The sequence below is a fragment of the Rhamphochromis longiceps genome, linkage group LG20 (genome assembly GCF_057381845.1).
Source record: "Rhamphochromis longiceps isolate RC_006_pf linkage group LG20, R_longiceps_female_GT1.1, whole genome shotgun sequence".
NCBI lineage: Eukaryota > Metazoa > Chordata > Actinopteri > Cichliformes > Cichlidae > Rhamphochromis > Rhamphochromis longiceps.
In genome coordinates this window covers 14776387-14798525 of record NC_140576.1, presented here as the reverse complement: position 1 = coordinate 14798525, position 22139 = coordinate 14776387, and the positions used below count along the sequence as shown (strand labels likewise).

Below are 22139 nucleotides of genomic sequence, written 5' to 3'. Positions count from 1 at the left end.
TCAGCCAGGATGCTATTCGTGTTAATTATGGCTGCAGAGCTCCCTCTCTGTGCTGCTGCTGCAATGTCATTAGAATTCAATCAAAATTCCTTAGTGTGGCTTGAATGACTGTTACACTGTGATCACTACTGACTGTTGTTGGTTTTTTTGTTTATTTGTTTTTGGCAGCTTGAAACTGGTGTGGATTGTAGATATTTTTTAATGGTTCGATAAGTTATTGCTTGCCAAGTCTCATTTGAGCACATCTATAAGGAGAGAGGGATAACATCACATGTTTTCTTCCATTTAACTGCTTTTACTATTCACTTAGTAGAAATCTACTCACAGAATCCTTAATACAGATCCAGTTAAGCTACAAAAAGAAGTCCCACCACCATACCACATGAGTGCAATTTAAAAATGAAAAACAATGCCTTTAGATAGTGAGAGAGCTGATTATTTGCAGTGAGACATTATTTCCAGCTGAACCCACCAAGCTTTACACATGCAGATAAATCTCAGGCAGGCTCAGAGAAGACTGTTATAGAGGATTTAGAAAGTGGCCGTACCAATGCTAATAATTATAAAGGTAGTATATCCTGCTGTATACGGTTCCCTGTGATTCCCACCTCTTTGTGCAGAATAATATGCAGCGTCCCAACCAGAAGACGGCACGTCCTCTACAATCACAGCCAGGGTTGTGCAGGGAGTGACCGTCTGTGAGACCTGCAGTAATGTTCTGAGACGTCTGAGGGGCGTTTCATTCAAACATCTTCAACTGTAGTGCACACAGTAGATTTAAAAAGGCTGCAGGTATTTGGGCATCAACAAAATCTTCAGCCGCCTTAATATAAAACTGATGTTAGGATTCGAGTTACAGGTGTTCTTTAATGGGTTAATTGGTCAAACTTTGCAATAGAATCTTGCTGTGTGAAATTAGTGTTTTGTTGAAAATTGGTCTTAACAATTAGGATTTGCAGCTGCACTCAGCGTTTACTCTGCTTCTGCCAGACTGACTGTAATAGCGTCACATGCATTTCCTTCTGGTTCGCAGCTTTTCTAACTCCTTGTGTGATGGATTTCAGCACATTCTCACGCTGCCTGGAGGCTGACTGTAACTTTGCCTTTAGACCAGCTTCAGTGTGGAAGCAGTTTGATAGATTGATTTTTACTTTAAAGGGACAAATGCTGTAAATTTCTGAAACATTTTTACCTATTTTGTTTGTGGGGTTTTTTTTGTTTTTTTTTTATTGCACCAATTAACCTTTTGGTTTAAGTTATCAAAAAAAAAGAAAAGACATTAAAGGGATTTGTGAATTAATAAAATGAATAATGAATACCAATAATTGTTTTGTTCTTGCCCACCACTTACAGTGGACAGAGTACACCACGTATGAGCTACATTGCCCAACGTATTCACTCAACCATCCAAATCATTGAATTCAGGTGTTCCGGTCACTTTCTTGGGCAAAGGTATATAAAATCAAGCAGCAAGCATGCAGACTGCTTCTGCAAACACTTGTGCAGGAATGGGTCTCTCTCAGGAGCTCAGTGAATTCCAGCATGGTACCGTGATGGGATGCCACCTGTGCAACAAGTCCAATTATGAAATTTACTCACTACTAAATATTCTACAGTCAGCTGTTAGTGGTATTATAATAAAGTGGAGGCAACTGGGAACAACAGCACCTCAGGCACAAAGTGGTAGGCCACGTAAAATGACAGCAGGGTCAGCTGATGCTGAGGCACATACTGGGCAGGGGCCACCTGCTTTCTGCAGACTCAATCACTACAGACCTCCAAATTTCATGTGGCCTTCAGAATAGCTCAGGAATAGTGTACAGATAGCTTCATGGAGTGGGTTTCCATGGCCAAGCAGCAAGGCAAAGCGTCGGATGCAGTGATGTAAAGCACTCCGCCACTGGACTCCAGAACAGTGGAATTGTTTTCTCTGAAGAGATGACTCACACTTCTCCGTCTGGCAATCTGATGGACTGGTCTGGGTTTGGTTGCCAGGGGAACAGTACTGGTCTGACTGCACCGTGCCGGGTGTAAAGTCTGGTGTTGTGGGGTTGTATTTTAGGAGCTGCGCTTGAGCCCCTTATTCCAGTGAAAGGAACTCTTATTGGTCAGCATACCAAGACATTTTGGACAATGCCACATGGGAACAGTTTGGGGAGTCCCCTGCCTGTTCCAACATGACTGCACATCAGTGCAGTGCAGTAAGCACAAAAACCCCCCCAAAAAACCCACAGATGAGTGAGTTGGTGTGGAGGAACGTGACTGGCCTGCACAGAGTCCTGACCTCAACCTGAGTGAATCCCTTTGGGATGAATTAGAGTGGAAACTGCAAACCACATCAACAGTGTCTGACTCACAAATGGACTTCTGGAAGAATGGTCAGAAATTCCTAAATGTTGTGGAAAGCCTTCCCAGAAGTGTTGAAGCCCAGATCTAAGCGCTGCCTGTTGGTCCCACAGATCAACACTGGGTGTCCAACGTGATTGGGCCCCTGAAATCCTGGAAATGTTGGGCCAATATCATATTACATCTGCTCATGGGAATAATCTTGAGTACAGCAGTCATGACTGAAATAACGAGTGACACAAGGAGAGTTCGGGTACCACATCACTTCAGTTTAATTCTATTCTTCATCTTCTTCCATATAAAAAGAGCGTAATAACCTTTCCAGACAAACATGTTTCTGTTTTATATCTTATACACTGTCCTATAGCTGCATGTGAAAATATATTACTACATAATAGATCAACAGACCACAATATATTATCGCTGTAATACAAGTAGTGTTTTTTTCCTCTACCAAACAAGGCAACACACTAAATAAATGCATAGTAAAAATAAAAGAAGCAATAAGTACAAAAATATAACTGATAAAAAGCTTATTAATACAGGAGTGCTTCATCTTTGGTTAAGTACATCTTTCTTTAGGTCACTGTCTTATGTGTGTGTGTCTTCTCTTTGTTACATATTTGTGTGAATAACTTTTATACTGCCTTTGGTCATGACATGAAGCAGTTGGAGGGGTGGGGGACAACCCCCCCCCCCAAAAAAAAACCTAAAAGTAAAAAACCCAGCAAGCATTTCACGGCAATGGTGTGCTTATATCCTATACGTCCTCCCACAACTAGCTTTTTCCCCTTTTCACATACAAGTCTTTAACAGTGGACGTAACAATACCTGCCCGCATATTTACCTGAACACTCTCAACGCACACACACACGCCTCTCCCTAACACATACACTTGTTAAAAGGTAAAAAACCTCACATTCCTTTTTCCTTTCATTAGTTATTCCTCTGTCTGCTTTACTAGAAGTGTATGAGTGGAAAACAAAACGAAAAACAAAAACCCACGATTGTCAATTTCTGATTACACTGATAAACGAGCTACTGAAGGCAGGCGTGACTGTAAATGTGCTGTACATACATGTGAACACCTGAACATCTCAAAGATACAGAGAGTAAATTACATCATCAGGGCTTTGGTCATGGTTTAACAAAGAAAAAAATACATGCTTTTGTATCAGTACAAAATATGAACACCAGTCATTTTTAAAGGAAATCATTATATTTGAATGGTGACCTTCCTTAAGCTTTTACAGCCTATACTGGTGCAAGCACGCATCGTCTTTGTAACTGCTACCACAAAGCCGTTTGCAGCACTTCAGCGCTGTCACTGGTTTACTGGAAACTGGCAGGACTGAGGTCATAAAAGCTCTGCTTAACCATTAAAACGGGCCTGGACCAACAAAGACATTCTGACAGGGTTCAGTGAGCCTGGATACCCACAGTCATGAAGCTCATTATCAGCCAGCTCAGCTAAATCTGGTTTCCCGTCTATTCATCATAGAGCAGGAAAGGAGAGGCCAATTACAAGCCAGTTATAAAATGGTTTGTATCCATGTGTATTTCTGCAATTATCAAGGCTAAATGGCAAAAAAAAGTCTTTAGATGGTATTCAACCATGGAGGACTTCATGGCAACATAAAGGAAACAGTGAGACCTCCCCTAACATAAAACAAATAATTTGATTAGTACAATGGAATAAGATGCTCTTATGAAAGCCTTGAGAACCTATTAATGCTCCTTAATGAAACCGAGGTACCATAGATTGTATTAAAAAAAAGAGGACTTGGACAATCCAGATGGACTTTAAACTTGTATTCTCTCTCATGGCCAGTAGGGGGCGAACATCAGATTCAAATATACAACTCTTAGAGAAACCGACCCTTCCTCTGCCTTGATTCAAGAGCTCAGTGAACGTTCAACAGAGTTTCTTTTGTCCTATCACCCCCAACTGGTCGCAGCAGACGGCTGCCCCTCTCTGAACCTGGTTCTGCCGGAGGTTTCTTCCTGTTAAAAGTGAATTTTTCCTTCCCACTGTTGCCAAGTTGCTGCCTCACAGGGTTGGTTTGATTGTTGGGTTTCCTCTGAATTATTGTAGGCTCTTTACCATATAACGCGCCTTGAGGTGACTGCTGTTGTGATTTGGTACAGAATTGAAATTCCCTTACAGGTTTGTGATATCAGTTGGAAATTTTAGCTCTCCTGCAATAATTTTCATTTTGTAAATTACGGTACTATTTAGAGTGAAACAGGTGATAAAGCAGGGCATACTTTTCTGGGCTCAGTCTTATGACTGAGAAGTAATAAGCCTATGGACGTGGAGTATCCTCTGTCCTCTTATCCAAGTATTGTCTAAATGAGGCTTCACAACACTAGTCCTCTCACCTCAAGGTCCATATATGGGATACAAAAGACAAATGTGACCCAGGGCCTCTGGACTCTGGAGCCCTGTTTCGGCTGCTTCTGTGTAGGTCAAATAGGCCACTTGTAGCTACAAAAAACCTAAGACAGGTAAAAGTGAGCCGACTTTGTGATAGTGCAAACCTAAAGGTAGCTTGCTTCGTGATAGCAGCCCTTGGTAGATGCTTGTTTGCTTTGTTGGAAAGCCATTTCCTCTGAAGCCTCCTCAAACTTGGAGTTGTGACACTGTACATCATGGCTTGTAAAAGAAACAAATAAACAACCAGAAGGGATCTCACACTGATTTTAAGTTGGCTTTAAACACTCAACAACATTCCTCATCACAAAGGCACAGAGTCATAAATAGGGATGGGTATCGTAACCCGGTTCTTGTTGAGAACCGGTTCCCACTGTTTCAATTCCTTGGAATCGTTTGCCATTTTTGCAAACGATTCCTTTATCGATTCCAGTCGTCCCGAAGGACGTCACCACGTTGCGGAGCGTCATTTAGCTGGCAGGAAACACGGCGGCTCAAACGCTCAAAAGTTTGATTATACTTTACGAGAACGGATGACAACAGGGCAACTTGCAATACTTGCAAAGTAGATATTTCATTTAAGGGAGGAAACACTATGAATATACAAAAGCATTTGCTCACAAAACACGCGATGACCTTAAATGAATGTCGTGTTTTTAATTCCACTCCGGACTCGTGAATCTCAACCCAGCAGCAGCGGTAACGTTTGCACGTCCTCTCCCGTTAATGCGGCAGGTAAATAATCAACTAACAGTGCATATTATGTTAGCGCGATCTGCCTTATTACAAAACCTGCCATTACTGTGCGTTTAGTGACCATGATGAGACAGACAGACAGAGTCTGGCTCAGATGCTGGCAGTTCTCGCTGCAGTCTACCGGTAGCGTCTCCTTTCAGGCCAGGATAGTCACTGCTCGGTGACATTCGTCTAAGTTTGTGGTAAAAGGCTTGAACCCATTTGCCACAGCAGATGCCCCGATTTTCGGTAAGTGAATGTGTTTAATTGTAGGCAGGGACATTACTGGATATTCTTGTGTAATTGCTACAGAATAATTTATGTTACACTTTGTTATTGCTACAGAAGAATATTTCTTTTATTATTTTACATTTACATTTTTTTTCCTGGGGACCCTGTGACACCCCATTGAAGAGCCGTAGGCTGTGGATCTCTTAAGATCTCACTGTTGGGTTTGTAAGGCCATGTTACTCCTAAATTTCTACCTTGTTCAAAGAGAAGATATAAAACAAAGTTCTAAGCTAATCGACCTTAGTGTTCTCCTTTTTTAAAAAGAATCGATAAGAGAATTGATAAAGAATCGAATCGTTAAACAGAATCGAAAATGGGATCGGAGTCGTGAAAATCTTATCAATACCCATCCCTAGTCATAAATGAACAGTAACGGCCTTGGCAGGGTGACTGTATATGTTGCCCATGCCTCTTTCTCAGAGTGTTTTCCTCTCTTTGTCTCCCTCTATCGGCGCTGAGACAGCATGACCTTGTTGATGAAGTTGACGATGGCAGAAGCAGGTTGGTCGGGGTCCAACTCAGCAAATAAGTGGCAGACGTTCTCTGCCGTGCTGCCGGGCTTCTTAGCGACAAAACCAAACACCCTGAGATGGGAAGGGTGGAGAAAAAAAGAGAGGATGTGAAAAAAGGAAGAGACAACAAAAAGAGAAGCAAAGGCAATCACACAAAGACTCTTGAGTTTGTCCAGTCTGTGACAGCCTACTGCGTAAAACTACCATGAAACAATTAGTGTAACGTATGGCGTGATCATGTAGGACTTATAATTTACTAATTAAATCATCAAAAGTTTGCAGGATAAATTTTGCCAAGATGCACACACAGTTTGATGCCATGCAGCGGCATACACACGTCTATACTTCCTGTCAGCCTTTAAAACACAAACAGAGCACTTACTTAACAGTTGTGTTGTCTGAGTTAGTCCACCTAAATCCAAGAGACAGACAAAGAGAGAGAGACAGAAGACTCAGGCGTGCACATTCACACAGGCAGAGCTGCCAAACAAGCTGATGCATCCGCAGCCTCGGCCGCAGTCCGCATGCTCGCGTCTCTCGTGGACGCTCACGCACATTCATTAGCCCCACACGGGTACAGACTCACGCGAGGACTCAAGGCAACGAATGATCATGATGCAGTGATCTGTTCATTAGCGACAGTACTAACTAAGGCTACAAGACACAAAGATGTCTTTTTCTTCTGAGTTTCCCACCTCCTGTCCTTTGGATCGATGCTGCTGAAGGTCACACTGTTCACTGCGTAATGTCTCCTGAAGAAAACTCTGGAAGAAGACAGACGTGTAAAGAAGTGCCAAAATTAATGTAAATAGTTTTCTAAAAATAAGAATCCAGGGGGGAATCTCTTACCTGCGCTGGTTGTCGGTCAGCGTGATACCCTGTGATGTCACTTTGAACTGGACGACTGTGGCAGCAGGACGCGGGCTACGACCCAATGTGGCATCTGTTGCCTTGGCAATGGCCTGGGGGCCCGTCAGGGACTCTGTTTCCACAGAGTTCAGATAGAGGACGTTACAGGCTGAGGGAAGAAGGACAGAGAGGTCAGCGTGTTGACCACAGACTGTATACGAACAATGGACGTATAGAAGACATCGTGACATCACTGGTTTATGGAAATGCATTTTGAAACCTGTCCCTTAGCTTCACAGCCATCACCGCCTGCTCGTTTCTGGAGTAAAGTCGGGCATTTTAACATGGCAGACTTTTGGAAGCACACTCAAGTGTCCATTCAAGGAACAGCAATTTAAAAAAGAAGAAGAAAAGAATTAAATCCAGGAATAATATGATTGTAAAACATACATGATTATAGCCAATATGCTAATGAGAAAACGAAGGTTTTGTTGTGAATCAGTTCCAAAGATGAGGCGCAGCACAGTTAAAGGCTCTGACACCCGTGGTCTTAAATCTGAAGCGAGGAGCAGTGAGAAGAGCAGCTGAAGCTGAGCAGAAGGAGTGTAAGGATGAAGGAGGTCTGAAAGGTATGGCAGTGCCAAGTCACTGAGACATTTGAAAACGAGAAGCAAAATCTTCTTTTGGATCCATTGAGGAATGGGGACCCAACGCTGGATGAAAATGGGTGGTAATGTCACTTTTATTGCCACTGAATTTGAACCATCATCCTAGTGGTGATGCCCTGTAGGCAGGAGGTGAGGATAGTAAGGGGAAAACAAGTTCTGGGTTTTATAGACCAATACAGTTGTGTGTCATCTGCATAAAAATGAAACTGTAAACCAAAGTGATGTAAGATATTTCTGAGAGGATGAGTTATAAATAGCAGGGGTCCCAGCACTGATCCCTGTGTGACTCAGGCTGATGGAGAGTGAACAGTCTAGCCTTGAACAAACTGTAAACCACTGAAGGGCTGCGTCACTAAATCCAGTGTTAGCCAGTCGTTCTAACAGAAGACGACACGATGTGGTGTCAAAAGCATCTCTGAGGTAAAGGAGGATGCTGAGAAGGCCAGCATCAGATATGAGGAGGTCGTTTAAGAGCTGTTTCAGTACTCAGCTCAGAGGCTGTTATTAACTAAGCAGGGCTGGAGTTGAGATGTTACAGTGGGTTCGAGAAGAATTCAGCTGAAAATGGATGTTGGAAATATTACTGGAGAATAAATTCTGGAATACTGCACACTGTGTCATGGAGGCGAGATGAGAAGTAGTTTCTGTGGGCTTGAATAGCTTGTGTACAGTTTGAGTAATATGATGATTCGGCAGCATGCAGAGCATTCTTATTGAGGAACAATGATCAAGGCGAATTTTCTTCGACAGCCGTTAGTTACTGGTCGACTGTTTGGCACTTCCTCTTTGGCTTCCTCTTTTTTTAAACCGGACAGAAGTGCTTGCATTTTCTCTGGTGCATCTATTCCTTGCATGTTACATCATTTCTCAGCCAGGCTTTATGTCCAGTATTGCATCAGTTTCCTATTATTTGACCTGTGCAAAGGTTTTAGAAACTGAAAACTAAAAAATGTGACGTTATAGGAAAGAAAAAAAGTACCAATTTGGTACTTATTTTGTAATCTAAAAAATAAGATTTAAACTTTAAGAGTCTTCCTTTGCACTTAACTGTTCATACATGAATACATAACACAGTGTGTTTCAGGAATAGAGAAAGAGAGAACTTACCGGCTCCCTGCTTCAGCAGGTCAGCAGCTGTGCTGATGTTACTGACTGGTTGAACCTCCTGCACCTCTCCTATGAGATCTGACAACAGACAGATAAACCATGAATTATATCTGATAGATTACAAAATACCTTGAAACACATGATTTATTTATTTGAAGGCCTGTGTGGCCTTCAAATATTCCATTACCCTTCTCAAGGATTTTAAGAGCACAGGGCAAAGAGATGGGTGTGATGGAGTGCTGGTAAACGAGTGCAGACAGACTCCCTGTGAAAAAACAGAGGAAATCATTAATAGATCTGAGACAGCAAGGTGCACAGGAATGCCCATTTCTAACTGGAAATAGATGGAATGAAACGTACCAAAGTAGGGCTCGTTCTGACAGCCTTTAATCTTCACTCCTCGAGGACTAGTTTCAATCAGAAAATGTCTCACCAGCTGCTCCAGAGGGTCGCTCACTGTAAAACCAGATTCATAAAAAGTTATAAAGGAACAAAAACAGAGCAGAGGGACAAATCTGTCAAAATGAGACATCTATGTGATGGAGGCAATCATTTTTCACCTTTGTTGCTGTGGTTGCTGACATTGGGAGGAGGTGTAACCACCTTCAGAGCCAGCCCATAGGCTCCCTGGAACGAGTTACTATCCCTGATTAGGAAAGTGCCAGGCTCCCTCTCCTTCAGTGCTGCGATTGCTGTGCCCAAGCACAGTGATAATTTAGGAAATTTACTTATGTAGGCTTTTGAAGAAAAAGAAACAAGTATGAACTAAAGAGCTTACCTTGCTCTCTAGAGATGCTGGGCTTATACCAAAACTTGGAACTATCCTGGACAAACTTCACACTGACCCTGTTTGCAGTTTCTGCCTCTACTTGGTCATTTTGGTCAGCAGGGGGTGCAATTTCCCCCACCGTGGGAGAAAACGTGACGTGGTGCTGATGCTGAGGAGCAGTGGAGGCAGGCACGTGACCCACAGCTGGCTTTACCCCATTGCTAGGTGAACCCGAATGTCCGGGCAAATGCCGCTTCTCTGGCAAGGGGGGTTGAGGGTGAGGAAGAGGGATGGAGATTGTGGTGTAGCTCGAATAGGATTGTGGGGTGTGAGGAGAGTAGCAGGGCCTCTTGTTGGTGTCCACAGCTGCACTGTGCTCCGTGCTGGCTTGGTAGTTGTGATGTGGGGGCCCGTGCGTGTGGTTTAGGTGGTTGTGGGGGTCGGACCCACTCAGCATCAACCTTCTACCCAAGGTGGCGAATCCGGGAACTGGTGCATCAGACACAGGGGAGCCGTCCATGCTGCTGGGCCCAGGCTGTGGGGATGATGGTGCAGGAGAAGATGTTGGGTTGGTGGTGCTGGTGTGTTTAGGAACCTCTGCGTGAGACTCCCTGGTCGGAGAGGATCCATTAACCAGTGCTACAGATGGTCCCACAGAGCTGGTAGCTTGGGTGTGGCTCTGAGGCTGTGACATTTCAGATGGTGGACCACCAGCTCCTGCAGGAGAAAAGGTCTGCAGTGGGCCAGTGGGATGAGGGTGTGCATCTGATATAGGCGAGGTATGGACAGGGGAAGAAGGTGTCTGGCAGTGTGCTTGGTTTGTGGTGGTTGGTGTCACAGAATCACGAGCTGAGGACATATCTGAGCTACAGTGCTGCTGTTGAGGAGCAGCTGGCGACAGGTTTGTTGGTGCAGGGCACTGATTGGTGGATTCTGTTTGTTTCGGTGAGGCTGTGTGTGACTGTGCTTCTTTGGTGTGTGGCTCCAGGCGCTCTGTGCTGCTTCTTTGCCTGTCTGGTGATTCCTGGATGACGTTTGTGTGACAGTGGGCCTCGTGAGTCTGGGGAGCCTCGTAGTCACTGATGATGTCTGTGGTTCGAATATCATACTCTCTCCTTCCTGGACTGGGGCTAAAATGGACACATGTGAGTATTATTATTATTAAAGACTAGCAATTTCTTCACTGTAATATCAGAGTGAACTCTCATATATTAAAAACACCTGAGCGATATACTGTATATGTAAATTAATCAAGAACAAATACAAACCCAAAGCCCCCAACATGGGCACCCTGCGTGAAATGCTTGAACAGAAGAAAATCCCCTTTTCTTTCAACAACAGTCTGTAAATTAGAGTTGGGCAGATCGATACACTGGTATTGGTAATAAATTGATACTAGGGCGTCAGGGTGATTACTTTGTTTCCATCCAGTTCAGTATGTAGGACACTGAAATGTGTTTTTTCTTTTTGGAGCATGACAAAGTAAACCTCAAACATCCACTATGAGAACTATCTGAACCTTTGTGTGTTGACTGTCACGTTTACTGTTATTTTTACCCCACATTTAACCTCCTAGGACCTGGTGTCCCCATATGTGAACATCACATCACCAGGATATTAGCGAGTGATCCCAAAAACAAGCTGCATGTTAGCTGGCACCCCCGCTCCTTCATGGCGTCTGACCGCTCTGTTCTGTGCTGTGTCTTCATCATACTTTCCCCATGAGCCATGCCACCAAATATAAATTCCAATAGAAAGAAATAAGCTTTTGACTATGGTGTTCTAATTAGACTAACATTATTTATGATTCACTGTCATAGCTACATATTTATTTCCACTACGGTTGTGAGAAACAGCTCATCCGACACTACCAAGGTTGGGTAGCAGTGGAATACCTTTCCTGTGTGCGTAGAGGACTGCTGGTGTGAACGGGAGTGGGCGATCCAGACATGTCGGATGGTGTGGAACACGCGGCATGGCCGTTTCTGTGCACCCTCTTAAAAGAACCATGGGTAATGTGATCCCTCCAGCCCACGCTTTCACCAGAACTACGGAGGCCATCTGACAGAGGATGGAAACAATGAAGCATTTTTACTAAAAATGACCTCAGTAAACAGCATCAGCTGTTACTTAGTTAATATGTTCCCAGCTGATTCTTATGCAAGTTCCCTGTAAAAACCCAGTCTGTGCTTAAGGCATGTATCAAGTTAAAACCAAATTTTCAGTGCATGCTGTTCCTCATTATTCCTACATTACTGAGTGTTTTTTTTTTAATGTGACTCACCAGTGTGTGAGTCAGAGCTGTATGACTGCTGTGAGTCTGGATGGTGATGATGGTGGTTGTGGTTATGCTCTGCTGGTCCGCTGCTATGGCCGCAGTGGCCCATCACAGCGGAAGCAGGAGGCAGCGGGGATGTGGACTCGGACTGGTAGCCTGAAGCGTAGCCCCTGCTCTCAGATGGCGAGGGTTGGTAAGGTGAGCAGGGGCACACCTGACGTGGTGTCTGGTAACCGCTGCTGCTGCTGCTGTACTTCATGTCCAGGTGGGAATGAGCGTGGGACCTCGATGCCTCTGGATAAGCTGGGTGACCTGATGGCAAGGGGTCAAAGGTAAAGGCTAGAAGATCTTGGCCCTGTGGGCCATAGGAGGCTACGGTGGCTCTCCTGTGCCAATATTCAGCCTGTCTGTCCCTCTCCCACTGCAGCTCCGCCTCCCTGTCTCGCTCCCAGTGAAGGGACAGTTCTCTGCCTCGTCTCAGCCCTGGGTCCCTCTCCCAGTGGAGCTCTGACCCCCTGGGTAACTCCTCCCTCGTTCTCCTAAGCCCCACCTCCCTCTGATGAAGCTCCGCCTCTCTGTCCCAATGGAAGTTGTCGCCACGCTCCATCCTGAGGGTGTGATAGGCCACCGAGTCCTCTCTCCTCATGCTGCAGTCTCTGCAGGGACAGCCAGAGGGCGGCAGACCATCCATTAGCATGATGTCATGGTAAGTAGGGCTGGTGGCTGGTTTCTGGTGCTGGTGGGGATGGTGGTGGCTGTGAGGTGGAGGAGGGTGGTGATAGGGTGTGTACTCATCTTCCCGATAGCAAAGGCGACCTGGGGCAGACATAGGGTGGTGATGGGGGTGGTTGTGAGCATGAGGGGTAAGGTCTGCTGATGGGTAAGGACAGGTATGACGCGATGACGGAGCCTCTGAGCAGGAGCGGTGCAGGTAGTGTGGCGAGCCACTCTGACGGTCCCACACCAGATCTGGAGGTGGGAGGGACTGGTGGGAGTGGGGGCTATAGTGTTGGCACAGATCCATGTGTGATGGTGGAGCAGCGGGGTTGGGGCTAGCTGAAGGAGGAGCCCCGTGATGGCCGTTGGTCCCTGGAGCCCGATCAAGGCAGTAGCCATTAGGCATGAGAAGGGTGCGGTCGCATCCTGGCTCTGCACAGCGCTGCGACCGGTAACCATCCCGGCAGGAACAAGACCGACTGAGCCTCAGCGTGCCCGTTCTCTCAGACTGAATAGAATCTCCATCATCCAAAATGGCGGTCTCTCGCTCTCCATCTCGGCTTCCCTCGATGCCGCCGAGAAGACGTTCGAGCTCCTCCCTTTCCTGTCTGGTGGGCGGCGGCGGACGATTGGACTCCTCCTGATGGTCTGGATGGATAGAAGACTGGTTCAAATGGAGGGAATGTGCTGAAAGGCCGGAGTCAGAGCCTTGGGTGATGCGGTGATCGGGCCTGTCTTCTGCAGCTACTCCCCCTGCGATGCTGCCGTTGGCTGAGGTGAGAGAACCAGAGCCTGGACCTCGCCGCTTCTTTATCTGAGCGTAGAGGCTACCATCCAGAGGACCTCTGGTGTGGGCAATATCTACGACGCAATGATAGATAAACTTAGTTTTTAATCTCACAATAAACATCAGCTACTGTTGGAGCTTTAGTAGACTAGCACCATGAGTGCTGCTGTTAAAGGCTTCTACCGCTCCACCATGACGACTATGAAGACATCGGTTACCTTCCAGGCTATCCTGGTATCGCTGGTTAAAATTTTCATAGGAATCCCAGCGAACCACGGGGTCAGCGGTGTTGTAGTCCACTGTGACAGCCGGATCATTCTTGTGGTATTCACGGCCTGAGAAGACATATATTACCGTGTAGTTCTGTTCCTCAAAATATAATCAAAACATTTTTTTCCTTTTTGTAGGAGCCTATCCCAGCACAGGGCTAACAAACAAACAACCATTCATACTCACAGTCACACCTACGGGCAATTTAGAATCACCAGTTAACTTAACCCCACCAACTGTATGTCTTTGGACTGTGGGTGGCTTGATTATTTATTATTATCCCTCCCAGAAGAAACTGTGAACTAACCTTTGATCCGCTCTGGTCCGGAGGAGAAGACAAACTCCACTGTGGCATCAGATGGGAAACGCTCATCTGGGGAGAAGGAAAAAGGATATTCCCCGCGATCAGGATAAATATTTTTGTTCCTAGCTTAAGAAATATACCCACAGTCTACAAATATACATGATGCATTGAGTTTTTCCTTTCCAGTCACCTTTCTCACTCACTATGTATTAACAGACCTCTCTGCATTGAATCATATCTGTTATTAACCTCTGTCTCTCTTCCACAGCATGTCTTTTATCCTGTCTTCCTTCTCTCACCCCAACTGGTCGCAGCAGATGGCCCCGCCCCTCCCTGAGCCTGGTTCTGCCGGAGGTTTCTTCCTGTTAAAAGGGAGTTTTTCCTTCCCACTGTCGCCAAAGTGCTTGCTCATAGGGGGTCACATGATTGTTGGGTTTTTCTCTGTCTCTATGAAGCGCCTTGAGGTGACTTTTGTTGTGATTTGGCGCTATATAAATAAAATTGAATTGAATTGAAATATCGGCGTAATCTCCACATGAGATCCAGATTCATGAAAGCATACTGGTGCTTTTGAGACATGTAGAGTATATCTGAAGGAAACAAACTGCTGCTTCAGGATATCAAACACACTAATGCGTTTCACAGATGTGTTTGGAGTTGTATTTACCCACAGTCATGTGTTCATGTGTAACGGATCGACTGCCACAGAGCTTTAAGAACATGCTTCCACACATATTCTGTCATTTCAGGAAAAAAAAACGATGCGGAAATGAAGTAATGAGCATATTCATTATGGGCTTAGGCAGCAGATAAGCACTTATTAGATATGATTCAATCTCTCTGTGGGATATTTGGCGATGTACGGTATTAGCACAGCTCACGCTCACTACCCTCTCCTCCAGCGAGCTGCTATTATATCCTCAATGTGGATTAAGCTACTACTATTGTGGGATTTATTTAACCATGACATTAAGAAGCCAAACCGCTGTGAATATATTCCCACAATGCCAATTCAAAGAGCTGCTATTATGTCAGTTAGTTGTAAGTGGTGATTATCCAACCACCACTAACAAGTCGTGCCAGAGTGACAATTTCAAAGTATCCACAGAAGCAAAATCGGGCATGTAGGGAGCTTTATCATTTGTTTCTGAATGTTTAAAGTGAGATTATTTTTATACTAAGCTAATTCCAAAAAGCTGGGATGCTGAAATCTCATAAACTCATAAAACATAGCATAAAACACACCTGGAGGAACTCTTAGCAACTAATTAGTTTAACTGGCAACATGACAGTAACATGAATGGGTATAACAAGAGCTTCTTAGAGAGGCAGTTTCTCAAAAGTAAAGCTCGAAGTGGTTCAACAATCTGAAAAGCACAAACTATGGGACTTTTTTAGAATAACGTTTCTCAACATAAAACTGAAATCCGTGTAAATGTCATCATCTACAGTACATAACATCATCAAAATGCACAGAAATGTCTGTGTGCAAGCGAAAAGGCTGGATGTACATATTGGATAACAGTGATTTTTGGGCTCTCAGCTGACACTGCATATTACTGGCTCTTTTGCTATTATCAATATAATATAATACCTGCAAATTTTCTACTTATCACTTCAGTTTCTCAAACTTTGACCCATCAGGCGGTGCTCTACACAGTGTGCACAGGCACCTGCAAGCTTAGAAGCTACCAAACACAAAACGCCAAAGAAATGTGTTCCTGATCAAATTCAGTCAAGTGAAGCCAAGCAGAACTGACTGTACAGAAATCTGTGGATCCATTTGTCACGATTTCTATTTAACATCTTCATTCTTGAATCAATAATTTTAAAATATGCCACCTAAATTTTAATAATGTGGACTGTAAAGTCGCTGAACTGAAAAACAGGCATGCAGCTACAGCAAAATGTCTTTCTTTGAGCACAAAGCAAAGAAAAGTAAGCTTCATTTTCATGTGCAGCTAGTTTTGTGGCAGAATAGGCTGCATAGTCCAGATAAACAACATCTTTTATTTTCTTTTTTCTAAAATGAAAATTCCTGAATTGTCATTTTGCTTTAATTAGCTTAAATTTTAGAGTGCATGCACTTTTACTGAACTGCACATACTACACGTAGCTGTCTTAATCAAGGTTTTGAAACAGGTTCCTCTGAGTTGTTATGGTAACCTTCTTAGAACTATAATCAGAGTGCTGTATTTAAATGCTAATCATTAATAATCATTAAATTAACACCGCCAACGAATTTCCCAGAGTGGTCCAGAGTGACGCACCAGTACACGCTTCGTCCAGCTCCCCTTTGCCAAACCACAGCTGGGATCCGTGGATGGTGCAGGTGTGGAACTGCAGCCTGAACACGGTGTCTCTGTCAGCACTTTGAGCTCGCCTGTGGTAGCACTTGACCTGCAGAGGGTAGCAGAGAGTGAGGAAAAAGAGCTGCAGAATAAAGTGCATGTGGGATAATGATAGCTTGGCGCAGTAAATAAAGGGATTTGTGTTCCACATGAGTGACACCTACAACTTTGGAAATGGCGGAGCACACAAAACAAATTATGACTCCGTGTTAACAAAGGGAAAAGAAACTTTTCCAGACCAAAATGTATATTTTAGAGATTTTACCACAGTTGTTTCATGTTTGTTGAACATAAATTAAGTCATTTAGTCATAATCCCACCCCCACCCATAACTGGGGGCTTCTGGTTGTCATTTCCTTCCCATATGACTCACCATGATGTCACCCTTTAGCAGCAGTGCTGGTTCAATGGTCACACACAGTCTTCTGCCTCCAGTGCCTTGAAGATCACTGTGGACAATAAAGGGTACACAAACGAGCCTGTTACGTATCCACGGAAAGCATGGGGGTGTACATGGGGGTGTAAGGAGTGTGAAAGATCGATTGTTTACACTTGTTTTATACTACCACAATCTGTGACCATGTTCTCTCAACACTTTTAAACCTGGAAAAAGCCTTGAGGTAAAAATGAAAACATGATAGGAGGCGGAGTAAAGGAGAAGAAACGCATCCCTTTACTCCCGTCTCTTTAATTACGCTGTGATGATGCTGAAACTTCAGCGCATGAAAGAAAACATCCCAGAGCAAACAAATACATTCAGCTTATCCGGGCTATCAGTTGGCCTCACGACAGAAAGATAGACTCACTATATGCCTGAAGTGTAGACCAGCTGCATGGACTGGTAGATTTTCAAGAAAGGGTAGTAACCTGGAAAGAGGAGAGAGAGATTTTAGACATGGCAGGCACTATCAGCACGAAGACAGGAATGCGCTGACTCCTTGTGGACTCGATCATCAGATTAACGTGTGTGGGTAGAGGCTGTATGTGACCGTGCATGTCATCTGCATTCAATAACACTGTCCCAGCACCTAGCCAAGAAAAACATGGCGCCGCATGTGCATTTTATCTGCGTAAGGAAGCAGAGTGAGGACGGACTGGAGATAATCAGACAGGAGATTAGATACCTCAAGTCTGTTTACACTTTTCGCAGCTGAGGCGGGGTACACCCTGAGGGGTGAACTGCAGTTCCTCCAATGGCCACTTGAGGCCATCCCCAATGCCTGACTTCGACCATAAAATGAACACAACTACAGCAACGATTCGGATCTCTTCAGCTAAACAAATATACTTTTAGTACTTTATAATAATCCAGTTGGATTTTGTTTTGGCTTTGATGTTAGGCTTTGCTGAACTGGACCTCTCGACTACGTTTGCTCAGTTGACACCTTTTCAAGCGCATGCCTTTTTTTATCTAAATAGACAGTAATGCTCAAACTGTTAAAACTGAAGCTTCAAAATGCAGAATCAAAATTCCACACTGAGTATGAGAGAGAGATTTGGGGTTAAGAACAGGCAGAAATAAAATTTTTATTCAGTGATTTGGCCAAAAGGTCAGGAAACACACCTCCTTCCCCCTGGAAGTTGGGGAGCGACGGGATGAGTACTTGATGAAGGAAGAGAGGGCTGCTGTTCATCTTGATCGCCCCAGACAGAAGGCCTCCAAAATAATATATATACCTGGAATATAAAGAGGGATTATGAGAAGTTCTTATCATGGAAAATTACATTTACCACCTCTGAGGACAAATGATAAATGTAAAACAGCCGCTGAGCCATGCTGCTGTCAGACAGCCCCCAACAGCGGAGAGCCAGGTACGAAAGCAGCAAGGAATATCTAACGCCGGCTGTGTGGACTCCACGTTTCCATTTCCCATCTGTCTTCTTGTCTCCAACACAGCTGGAAGTGATTCGATATTCCTGAATCAGTTGTCATTTCCTTGAGCTCTGTGTTGGCCTTTAATCGTTGTAAGACGCGAGTTTCTTTTAAAAGTATCTATGTGTGAAGCTGCACACTCAGCAGGCAAAGAGCTCAACTCAGCAGTTCTCCAAAAGAAGCGGGCAACCAGGTGACAAATATGAAAGGAAACTAATTCAATAAGAATTTTGCAGACAAAATAAAATTATTATGGTACTGTGCTGACCTCAAATTGAATCTGTTTATATAATTGAAGGTAAAAATGACTGGGAGTGATACATTTTTCATTTTCTGAAGTAAGACAGCACAACATCAGAAAACCACCTTAAATCCAGTTACAGCATGTACATGGACAGTTTGTTGATTAGAAGTATGAAATGTTCCCTCTGTTTAAAGTGGATTGCACCCTACACAACTTCTGGCTCTAGTTTCTTTTTGTAAGCATACAGAAATACATGTTATATACACATAAAGATAAGTCAGAAAATGCTAAACTCTTTCCTGAAGTATTAACATTTTATTAAAGGGGACATATATGTAGAGTTTTGGTAGAGTAGCTCTAAATGATTCACACTTCTATATCTTATGCTGGTTGGACCTTCCTGAAACCCATGGATTCTCCCTCTCAGTGAAATATCCCCTTTTAGCTCCTGTATTTTTAAAAAACACCCGCCTTCAAATTCCACTTTCTTCTAAACGTAAGCTTCCTGAAGAGCTGCACCTGGTGCTTGGTAGTCGGGTGCTCTGTGCATGCTGCAGATAACCGTGTAAAAGTGTCAGCTCATCGCATCAGTAGAAGCCAGTATTCAGGGCAATCTGAACCCTGAGATCTTTGCTCATAGGGATTCATTTTATACAGGATTATTTGAGTATTTGGGGATGGAATTATTATTAATATCCAATACTGTAAAATTAGATATTTGGCAGAAAATAAGGAAAAACAAATGAGGTCCCCTTTAAAGTGTCTGGGGTAAGCGTACTTACTATTCCATGTCAAAGGGAAAGGATTATATTCCATCTAAGGAGCCAAATTCACTTTTTTATTCAATTTACAAGCTCCATCTTTCTTTCATTTCACCTTTTAAAATCATTTTCATACTAGGAAAAGCATGATTATTACTAACAAGATTGACAATAGCTGTGTTGTTCTATTTAAATGCCCAAAACTCTGACAGGGAGCCAGAAGCTGAGGCAGCTAAATGATATGGAGCTCTGATTCATTATATTATTTGTTGAGCTATAAATCCAATCCAGAATCCTAAAATACATTTCTTTCCCCTAGAGGATGGAAGGATGATGCATTTAATAACTTTAGTATGACGTGGGAAACCCACACTCACCACTTCTCCCCACCCCCACACCCACTCATTTTCCACTCAGATCATCCCGTGGCCTCTACCTGTTTTGGGACGGCTGGAGAGACGAGGACACCTTATCTTCACAGAACTTCCTCATGGCAAGAGTACTGAGAGCCTGGTCCGCCCTGTAGATGAATGCACAAATACAAACACACACACACACACACACACACACACACACACACACACACACACACACACACACACACACACACACACACACACACACACACACACTTACTTTTAGCCAACAATTTCCATCATGGGACTTGCACCAGACTCTCTAGATGCCAGAAAGTACATGGAGAGGATACAGCTGGCATTGGCCACAGGATAAACCAGTTTCCACTGTTCCTGTGCAAAATCCGGAGGGCTTCATTTATCAAATGACTTATCATCCAAGTCTGAATGGAAATCTTTGTCCTGCACGTACATAAACCTGCACACATCAGCCTCACTGCTGGAATATGTTTAAAAGCATTTTAGGTTATGCATGTTTGAGTAGCTGAATTTAAGCCGAACATGTTTTTGCTAGTTGCTTCAAACTTCAAGTGCTGACGCATCGATGCTCCGATAATATTGCTTGTTGGGTACAAGCCTCCACTGCATGTGCTGCAGTCTATTATACCTGAGCCCAAACAAAGAACGATACGGCAAAGTATTGCGATATTTTATGTTGCGATTTTATATCGATAGAGATACCAAATATTGACATTTAATTGAATACATTAAAATATTCTTAGTATAATATGAATCAGAGGGCACCAAAACCCTCAGATAATGTTAGTCGAGCAAACGTGGACTGACTGCAGTTGCTCAGAGACATTACGAGCACAACTCGAGGGGACTCGACTTTAACCGGCTGTCGGCTGGTTGTATTCTGTTATATTCTTAGAAAACGTGAAGGATGAAGAGCACAAATGTGATAATTACATGTGGCTTTCTGTCCATGTAAACAACATGATATATGTGATTTTTAACCATTTATCACAGTTAATTGCTGTATCATCACAAACAGACTGCATGTAATAGCCAGCTTGTTCCCATTCAATTGCAGACTGATAACAGACCAGTAGCAGACAGACTCCGACTTATGGCAAGATTTATGGCATGTTTTAGGTTTTATAATTTACAGTTGAATAAAGGTTATAAATAGCAATACTGCAAAACTTGCAATAATGTTAAACATTGCAATAATATCAAATCATGAGGGACGTGTGGTGGTAATCTGTCACAATCACAATACTGGATCACCCCAGTCTGGGCCACAACATCCTAAAGGTAAAACTAAACAACCAAAACAAAGCAAGTGTTTCATGCAGCGGAGCATATCAGTCATTGCAGCCCCTGCACATGATCTCTTTCCCCCCAAATGGAAGCCAGGACAGCACTCTTGATTGGAACATCTGGGAGCACAACAACACTGACCACTTTTAGACTGTTTTAACTGTGTTTGTTTGCTTTTGGGAACTGAACGTAAACAGGTTATTGCCCCAGACAGTCTTTAACACATTAAATGTGCAGATACTCTGATTGATTGCTCTGATTGTCTCTGACATTAACAAACACATACTCACCCTGCAGAGATCTTGCTGTAGTGCATGTAGGCTGCGATAATGACGCCAGTTTTACCTTTGTTACCCTGTAAGAGGGAGAGGACAAAGAAATGATGACGATGTGCTGATCTCACCCTCAGGTGTTATGGACAGCTCATTTTCACGCTTTATAAGACCAGATGGTTTTAACAGATTTTTCATAGAAAAAAAAAAAGGAGCAAAGCAGAAGAGCAGGACACATGGGAGTGTCACGGCGAGATGTGAAAAAGGCTGCTTGACTTCAAATTAAAAAGCTCCCTGTGGTGTTTTTTTCACACTGGTTGCTCTTTACTTCCTGACACATTCCAAAGACATTCCAGCTCCGAATTCCTGAAGTGACCCTTCCAGATCCCAGTAGGGAGGCTGCACCTCCACACGCTGAGCACAAATTAAAGCTTGTTTTGCACAGCAGATCTCTCAGCGGAGGACGTTTCATTGACAACAACTTGTTTATTCACGTCCCTGGCGTGATCTGCAGCTGGCAAAGGATTGCTTGTAGCTGGAATGTTCTGGAAAGTTGGCAGACCACAGAAGTAGTCTGGTTTTAAGATTTCAATTCTCCTGACCAAAACCAATAAATAAAACATCTAGACGAGGTCTGGGAGCTCAGACACCACCAGCATTAGCTGGTGACTGTTCAGTAATGGTCCAAGCGTTCAAATCACCACCTCTCTTCTGATTGGACGATGGAAAAGAGTCTCTAAACGATGTGCAAAGGCGTGGAAGTTAAATGTCAGGATGACAGAGTTTGATCTTAATTGCATGGTTAATTTTTTTTACCATGGGTGGAAGGAGCTTATTGAATTATATGGTGCACTCTGCAATTTTGGTTCTAGTCAAGTTGTGTGAACAG

The 22139-nt window shown here is 43.7% G+C and overlaps 1 protein-coding gene across 9 annotated transcripts in view; it reads right to left on the bottom strand.

The window, feature by feature from the left end:
- Positions 1-2946: 2946 nt before the first annotated feature.
- The window catches only part of tns2a (tensin 2a), a 69101-nt gene continuing 49908 nt past the window's right edge, over positions 2947-22139 (bottom strand). For 8 of the 9 annotated variants that reach the window (XM_085393208.1, XM_085393210.1, XM_085393212.1 and 5 more), the window contains 19 exons: positions 21269-21333; positions 19733-19816; positions 17983-18095; positions 17225-17285; positions 16792-16867; positions 16338-16467; positions 14071-14136; positions 13712-13828; positions 11996-13567; positions 11607-11772; positions 9721-10841; positions 9503-9634; positions 9303-9398; positions 9130-9207; positions 8943-9020; positions 7168-7336; positions 7014-7082; positions 6701-6730; positions 2947-6390 (listed from right to left, as the gene is read on the bottom strand). In XM_085393208.1, the coding sequence (XP_085249334.1) occupies positions 6252-6390; positions 6701-6730; positions 7014-7082; positions 7168-7336; positions 8943-9020; positions 9130-9207; positions 9303-9398; positions 9503-9634; positions 9721-10841; positions 11607-11772; positions 11996-13567; positions 13712-13828; positions 14071-14136; positions 16338-16467; positions 16792-16867; positions 17225-17285; positions 17983-18095; positions 19733-19816; positions 21269-21333 (4362 nt within the window). In that variant the 3' untranslated portion in view covers positions 2947-6251. The remainder of the gene's footprint in view (positions 6391-6700; positions 6731-7013; positions 7083-7167; positions 7337-8942; positions 9021-9129; positions 9208-9302; positions 9399-9502; positions 9635-9720; positions 10842-11606; positions 11773-11995; positions 13568-13711; positions 13829-14070; positions 14137-16337; positions 16468-16791; positions 16868-17224; positions 17286-17982; positions 18096-19732; positions 19817-21268; positions 21334-22139) is intronic. The other variant, XM_085393211.1, reaches the window with a different exon arrangement.